Source organism: Merops nubicus, unplaced genomic scaffold (genome assembly GCF_000691845.1).
Source record: "Merops nubicus isolate BGI_N331 unplaced genomic scaffold, ASM69184v1 scaffold32225, whole genome shotgun sequence".
NCBI lineage: Eukaryota > Metazoa > Chordata > Aves > Coraciiformes > Meropidae > Merops > Merops nubicus.
This window is the reverse complement of record NW_008608130.1, coordinates 812-9,165: the sequence shown is the minus strand read 5'-3', so window position 1 is coordinate 9,165 and position 8,354 is coordinate 812. Positions and strand designations below refer to the sequence as shown.

The window sequence follows — 8,354 nt, the reverse complement described above, 5'->3', positions numbered from 1 at the left end:
TTTCACAGGCTGTGCCAGCACAGCAGCAGCTCGGCCAGTCTGTGTCCTGAACAGCACAGGAGACTTCTTCCCCCACGCGTCTGCTGCGTTCCTCCTCCTCACTCGTGGCGGGAGCCGCGCGCCGAGACAGAAGGCAGCTCCCCCCAGCACAGCTCTCCTCCACAGACACAGATGCCAGACGGAGGAGACGGGCTGGTGTACAGCTTTTGCTTTCAGGCACGTTGATTTTGATCTAGTACTACCTGCTCTTACAACAGAAATAAACAGATTTTCAAAACAGGCACAGGAGGAGCAGTTAGACACGGTATTTACGACTACAACACTGTACCTACCACTGATGTTTTCTGCAATTAAGATATCCAATATACCCACACTCACATACACACAGATGTATGTGAACAAATTTTAGTGACAAATCAGTACAGTGAAAAAAAGGTGCACATTTCAGTTTACCTGTTTTAATGTGTGAAAAATAAAAGCTGCTTCCCAAAATTTTAGCCATGACAGACTTAAACCTATCATTTAACCCAAAAAAACTGGAATGCAGCAAGAACAAGGAAATTTGTCACCTTCAAGATTATGATTTTCCACAGCAGGGCAGAAGGGAGGAAACCACACAAAAAAAACACACCAAACCCCAACACAACCAAAAAATTCTACTTTTTTTTTCTGCTTTTATGAACAGAGAATAACAAGGTATTAGAATCCATGTTATGTTGATTAGAAAAAAAGGTAATTGAAACTACATTTTTTATCAAGTAGCTATATAAGCACACAGTTATGATCAACTGAGATTGCCACTCCTGGAGAATACTTATAATGGTTTTGGTTAGGTCCTAGTAGTCATGAAATAGAAATTCAAAACAGGAAATGAATTAAACAACTAATGAACACTATGCAAAAAGTACAAACAAAATCTTGCCAAAGCAATTTGTTCACAGGCACAAGCCACAAAAGTTTATCTTGACATGAACTTCTGTTTGCTCAGATAAAAAAATAAACCAGCAATCACAGCCCTCCAACCTTAAAGAGGGGGAAAAAATTTCTTAAGTGTCCCAATTCACTTATAAAAGCAATTCCTTACGTTATCACGACTCTTTTCCTATATATACTACTGACAGTAACCATGCTCAGACGCATGGCAGCTGACTTTGAACATGCTGACCTTGAGCAAGCAAACGACCTTAGCAGTATGTACTTCTGGCTTGTTTCATTGCGACAGCGAAGCAGCCTCACCATCTATAGTAGTCTAGAGTCTCTGGCCACCACCCCTGACTATTTTAAGATATCCCAATACACTTCAGTGATGCACAGTTCAAAGTGATAGAATAACATCTGCTAGCATGTTGAAGTGCAAGTTGTTTACAGAGGCATTTTTAGCTTGTTCTCGTACTGTGCTTCCCTGACAGAAAATTCAATTTATTAACAGAGTTCTGCTTCCACAGTTAAACTTCTAAAACCCAAAATGTAAAAAAAAAAAAAATAAAGTGAACAAGAATACTTGGCAATCTGAAGGGAGAAAAAAAACAAGACATCCCACTCTAGATAAAGCTAATTTAGAAACTACAAGTATGTGACAAAAATGGGTGGATTTGAAAAAGCAGTCGCTTCCTGAGATGTCAGTTTGGCATGACTTCTCTCCTTAGTCACCCCTGTAAAGAAAATCTGGAATAAGATAGGTGTGCATTTGTCTACAAGTTTTTAACTGATATTTTAAAACATATGGAAGTTACATGTTGATCTGATTTTAGGAGAAGATAATAGACAAGCTACTGGATACAACTATTGTGTTACTCAGACCAAACTACTCATCCTGCTGACAATCCTAACCTAGAAAAAGAAAACATTCAATTTAACAAAAACACTTTGGGAGGTACTGTCAGTCTGTGTTGTCTGGAGTCCCTGAAGTGACAAGGACTACAGCTAATCAAGTTACAAAGGCCAGTAAGAAAACAAGCCTCTCCAGGAATTTAGAGCTACAAGATTTATTTGTTTTCTAATTTTGAAGGCATGCGTTTAAGAAAGAGGGAAAACAACCGATCAAATAAATTTCCTAAATTTGAGGGCAAAAAGCACCGCATAAGCTCTTGGTGGCTTCTTCTGAAAATAAGTATGAAGAGGAAAAGTCAAAGAAAAAGCTGTCCTAGCACAACAGCCTCAGAGCACACACATACAGCCCAGCCCATGGGTAGTAATTAAGCCACAAAATTCAATTATTTTGCTCTTTTTCCACAACCCTTTAAAGCAGAAGAGGTTCACACCAGATCATATCACTTTTCCCAGTTGCAGTAGAACTGACTGGGTGAGTGGAAGCCAGGATGACGAGACACAATGATTATCACTCTGCCCTCATTCTCTCTGATCCTTCATGGGAGAGGAGGGTAAGAGAAGGAGAGGGGGAAAAGCCTGTTCTTGTCCAACAGGAACACATCCAACAGTGATTTTTCCATCTCTCTGAGCTCTACCGTAACACTAGTGACATTTGGCATTTTGTCTGGAACAACTCTGTTGATTAGCAACCACCCTTAGATGGAAGGCTGGAGGGAGGGTATCACTGTCCAGTTCAGGAATGAGTTGACTCCACTGAGCACATCTACTCACATCATTTGTTTTTCCTTATGGGCACACTGCTGAATAACTAGGATCGTATTTTACTGCTGTCACCAGCAGAGCAGAAAAAACATTTCCAAGTTATGAGCCTCCCTTAATAACCAGACATCTTCCATCATGCCAGTATCACTCAAGTTGTCCCTCAGCGTACCACAGGGTCAGCTGGTGCCCTGTTTTACATGGGGATCAATTATATTGCTTCCCACTCATTTCTTTTTCCTGAACCAAGCAGCAGTTTGCGCACAGGCCACTGGATGCTAAGAGAAGCATCCTTCCATCATAAAACCAAGTCCTAGTTCTCAAAACATATTTTCAGTAAAATTTCCAGCTGTACTCCAACAGCACTATAAGCTGACACAGCACGATGAAGGAGATGCTCTCTTGGTTGACAGGAGGTGAAAGACAGGAAATGTAACCGTACAGAGCCAGCCGCAGCAGCGACTGTTCAGCTCCCTTCAGAAGCTGCACACGAGGAGCACGCCATGCAGTAACACACTCACTCTTACACCTGCAATGGCCACTGTCAAGCCCATAACATCAGAAGGATCTTTTGAATGACGTTTTATAAAGCTTACTGAAGTCTCATTTTCAGAATTCTGTCTTTGAGGAAGAAACTCTCAAATTTAATCCACATGAAAGTGACTCCCCTTGAAAAATAATAAAGCAATAATTCCTCCCAACCAACAGCAAACCCTAGAAATCACAAAGCTCTGCACACACAAACACTGCTAGAGTTCTCCCTTACAGATCTATGTTCAACATGCAATGTCAACGCAGCAACGCGTTTGGCAAGTTCAGTTGGTGTTACAGCCGAGCAACAAGTTGGAGACGAATCAAAGAAGGAAGAAGCTACATCATTACCCAGCCCTGCCACATTGATGCCCTGATTACCTGGATCCTTTATATACAATTTTACCCACTCTGAGCAACAGCTGAATGGTATGGATGAGAGTGATGCACAAAAAGCACCACTAACTGTCATTTAGGTATTAGCTAAGGAGCAAAACAGAACTCCTTAACCACTGGTGGTGTGCATAGCTACTTCAGAAAAGGGAATTTATACACAGGGTCCAACAGAAGTTTCTCTGGGAAAGAACAGTTTCTGGGGGGAGTGCCAGAAGAAAGGAGATCTGCTGCAAAATCAGACCTGAAGAGTTATCTCTGAAAACAGAACACTGAGAAGGCCGCTGCTTCTCACAGCAACAGAAAGTAACTCTGCTCTCTGAAGCAGATGGGTAGGGCTACCTTGACCAGTTCAGACCAGTCTATTTTGCTTGGAGGTTACTGCCCCTTGGAGCCTGCCATTTTGAGGCCCTTCTTTTCACACCAGCTCTTCTAAATACACCTAGCCTCAGGAGAATGGCAAAGCAAAGGAAAAGGACTTCCAGAGGGAAACATCACTCCCTGGAATAACTCTCTGCCTTGCTGTATGAGCACAAGACACCAGACTTAGAAAAAAATGTGTTGACTCCCCTCCTCTGCAGCCTGCACCATCCAATAAAAGGAAAAGCAGCTTTTGATTTTGGATGTAACAATCCCTGTTTCATGAATCGGGGCACAGCTGACAGAAGGACAGCAAGAGACTTATCCTATCATTTCCATATACAACAACAGCCTGATCACCTACGCTATACTTAAGAGGTTTTTCTTTTAAAAATGTATACACTGCCTAGTTATTTACCTACTTAGATCACTCATAAAAGGTCAACAGTCTTAATGTGTGAGGCCAGCAGCAAAGAAAAGGCTTCAAATACCAGATCTCCCTAGTTCACAGCTATTAAAATCCAGACCCCTAAGAAAACGGCGTGTAAGCATAGACATCGTCTTTTAGGGAGAGAATATTCAGAATAACATCTAATCTTTAAAAAAAGCAAAAAATCTATGACTTAAGACAGTGTACTGTGATAAATATTTATTCAGATCTATACTTTTTTCTAGCAATACATAACAGCCAAGAATTTCCAAAAGGTAATGAAGTGTCAGAAAGTATCTTTATACTTGTTTTAACCATTTTCTTACTTCCTCTTTGCTTGAAAAAGCTGAAACGGGAAAATATCAAATCACTATCACTCCATCCAGTTTGTCTCTATTTTGCTGCTTGTCCACACTCTGAAAATTCAGCTAGTTTGACTTTTTATCATCTCTCCTCACACAAAAGCAGTGTAATATCTCCAATAGTCATCATTATGTCAGCTCTTCTTCTGCCACAGACCAAGGTAAGTCAGCCCACTATCCGCTCAGCTGGCTGTGTGACATTTCCTGCCTTAAAGTCCTAATCCTTTATTATTTATTTTTTCAATACATTACTCCCTTCCTCTTCCTGATATAAAATACTGACACTAGTATTCCAAATACCATAACATTTGACTTTGTGGTGTACCCACTTTTATAATAATTAGTTTACGACACCCACATGAACAAGGAAAAAAAAGCAGTGACAAGATCAGGAAAAAAAACCACACACACACACATCAAAACCAAAAAAAACAATCACACTTTCTCTTTATTCACTTCTGCAAAACTTCTTTATGGGTTTCTCTTGAGCATTCAACGTTCACCTCTACAAGCAATGGCTCACAATAATCTTTAATTGTTTCAGCAAATGAAAAGCCAAAATATATGTGTTCCCAGACTATGCACCTTGAGTATCTGCTGAGTAACAGATCTGTACAAGCAGCTGAGGTTAAGACATTTGCACTTGTCTAAAATTCATTGCAAAATTCATGTCTTCTTTTCAAGACTTGCACGTTTGTCCTGAGGTGTCCAAAAATACAGCATCTTGAGTGGTGTACAGTTATTACACCAAAAGGAACTTTCAAGTTATTTCATTTCTCATTTCTTCTTGTGACCATTTTTTTTTTTATATAACACGGGTATGCATCAATCTATACGGTCTCCTAATTAAGTTTTCTGTTGACAAACTTTGTGTATTTTTTAAACCCTTAGCTGCAGTTTTTAATTAAGCGATGGGGAAATGCAGGTGATGAATTAGAATATTTTATATTGCACTGGTACACAAAATGTCCTTGTTTACAAGTTGCAGTCACATAATAGATTCTTCTGGCATGAACTCCAACCAGCACTTTCATCGAGCCTACCACTGCACTGCACAGGTTTTCACTTCCAACATGAATAGCTGTAAAGTATTTAACATTTCCTTCAAATTACCCATTCTGTCATTGCAGAATGCAACCATGCACTGGAATCACTTTAAATGCCCACCTGGTATCACCTTAAACACTTAAATATCCTATGACTTGCTAACATCAGAAGCTCACTGAAGTCCACAGCTGCTGAAAACACTCCGTTAGAATTACGTTTATAAGAATTAGGCAAAATATTTACAAGCACTGTAGTAAAGCAGAGGCATTTACATAATAGTTGGCAACAGAATATAAAAATACAGCACTTCTGGTATACTATCCAGCTGCTTAGAGAAAAAAAAAAATCCATTACGAGAGGAAGGCAGAAAAGGCATCCTAATCAAGTAAGTGAAAGCTAATTTTTTATTATTATTTAGGTTTTTTTATTTATTTATTTTCCTTTTAAAAAGTCTCATCACTTCTCAATGTAGCAGCAAATGATGACTTCAGAGTGCAACACAAAACATACTTCCAGAAAAAAAAAAAAAAAAAAAAAAACAACAACACTATAAAAACATTAAAAGCAAGTATCCACATTCACATGCTAACCAACCACTTAATCTTAGTATGGCCTTCATTCTTAGATGGTCCTTATGTTTCCAAATTATTCTTATTAGTTATCTGGAAGAGCAATTGTTTAAGCTGTTAACCTTAATAAATGCTAAAAATGCCATCAAAGATTAAAGACACCTACCTGTAATACCGAGACTGTAAATAGGTTGAACAAATAGTCTTTGATACATGGCTGGCAGACCCAAAATCTATTACTTTAACCCGGTAAGGTTGCCGAACAGGATCCACCAACATAATGTTCTCTGGTTTGAGGTCAGCATGGATTAAACCCAGACTTTTCAGTTTTTTCAGTGCAGTGGCCACCTGTTGCAGAATAGGCCGTATTACTTTCAGTTGCAGAGGGCTGAATTTATTTTGCTTCAGGAAATCGTATAAATTCTGTTCCAACATCTCAAAAACCAGGCAAGTATGGTTACGATGCTGAAAGCATTCATAGGCTCTCACAAAGTTAAATTCATCAGCATTTTCAGTACTCAGCCTCGCTAATATGCTCACTTCTATTTGTCCTTGGCGTGCATACGAAGGGTGATTCTTCAGGATTTTGATTGCCACAATCTCATTCGTCCCCCTTTTCCAGCACTTCACCACTTGTCCGAAGGTCCCTCGCCCAAGGAAATCAAGAACCTCGTAAGTGTTTTTCACAGAGCACAACACTTCATGCTGCACTAACTGGTAATCTCCATCTCCGCTTGTACCACTCTGTTTTGAAGCTGCAGCCGTTGTCACAACCGTCACTGGGTTTCCTACGTTGGTTTGCAACATGGCAGGCAGGATGGCCAGTTCATCAACAATCTGCATCGTGCCGTTTTGATTATCCAGCTCTTCGCTCTTACGCTTCAGCCCACATCGCTGGGGTCCTTCCAGGAGGTCCGACCAGCTCCCTTGAGTCCCAGCCTGAGGTGCCTCTAACTGAGCTCGCTGCGCCCGCGCTGCCAACGCTTTCGTAGCACCTGCAATATGTTTTAAAGCAACAGCATTTGACTGCAACAAAAAGTTCTGTCCTCGAGGTCTGTCAAATGGGTTTTTAGTCTGAAAGTATGCACTAACCCTGTGGGGAGAAATTCCAAAGTTTTTACCATTCACATAGATTTGCGGGTAGGATCTTTCGTGGTACACACAACTGCTTGGTTCTAGTTTGAGTTTCTTCACACTACAAAAGGCACTTGACTGGGTTTGATAAACATATGGTGGATAGACCAAGACTTGTGAGGCCATACCTACAGAGGGAGAAAAAAAAAAAAAAAAGTGAGAATCCTGCATTCACATTTCCAAGCAGTGCAGCAGCTCCCTCTCCCCAAAAAATCAGGACAGCTGTATATTTTCCAAATGAGCTAACCTAAAGTTATTTTCTATGTAGTTTCTTATGACCAACAGGACAGTCCTCAGCCCCTGGGAGTACACACACTTCAGCACCCAAGGACTCCAACAACAGCGGGTTACAGCAGTAAGTGCTTTTGCTGGTTGCCCAGAGCAGGACTGAGATAGGCCACAGCAGGACTATTTAGTTGTAATTTTTCCAAGTGGGGGAACTATCTTTGTGCTGCTAAAAACTCAACTTTCATTTAAAACCCCATCATTTCTACACACAAAATTACTGTAGTCTTTAGTAACCGAAGTTAAACAACCAAATCAAATATTTATCAGTGATGATGTATAACAACTCAGAAGCTCTTAACTGTGAGACAATGCTACCTGTTACACAAGGTACCCAACCTACTTATCGTAAGCACCATTGGGCTTCTAAGAACAGACAAATGACAACGGTCAAAGCTCAAAAAATTCTGCCATGACAAGCCTGCACTGTAAAGTAACCGATTAAATTAACTAGGTATAATGCTCTACAGACCTATAAAACATGTCACTGATAAAGACCATCTCCAAAAACCAGACTGATTAATTGTAGGTAGGGAAGTTAGAAGGACAGAATTCTCACAGAAAATTTATTTTCAAGTGAATGTGAAGGTAAGAAAAATAATATTTTTGTATCTGTTTTCTAGATTCTGCATATATTTTTCACACATATTTCAT

The 8,354-nt window shown here is 40.0% G+C and overlaps 1 protein-coding gene across 1 annotated transcript; it reads right to left on the bottom strand.

Moving 5' to 3' along the window:
• Positions 1-6,447: 6,447 nt before the first annotated feature.
• Positions 6,448-7,390, bottom strand: LOC103772838 (homeodomain-interacting protein kinase 3-like; the record flags this gene model as incomplete). Its single annotated transcript, XM_008940182.1, has 2 exons — positions 7,374-7,390; positions 6,448-7,276 (listed from the first exon to the last, which is right to left on the bottom strand). A coding segment is annotated over exon 2 (677 nt), but the record flags the coding sequence as incomplete, so codon positions are not given.
• Between the last annotated feature and the right edge of the window lie 964 nt (positions 7,391-8,354).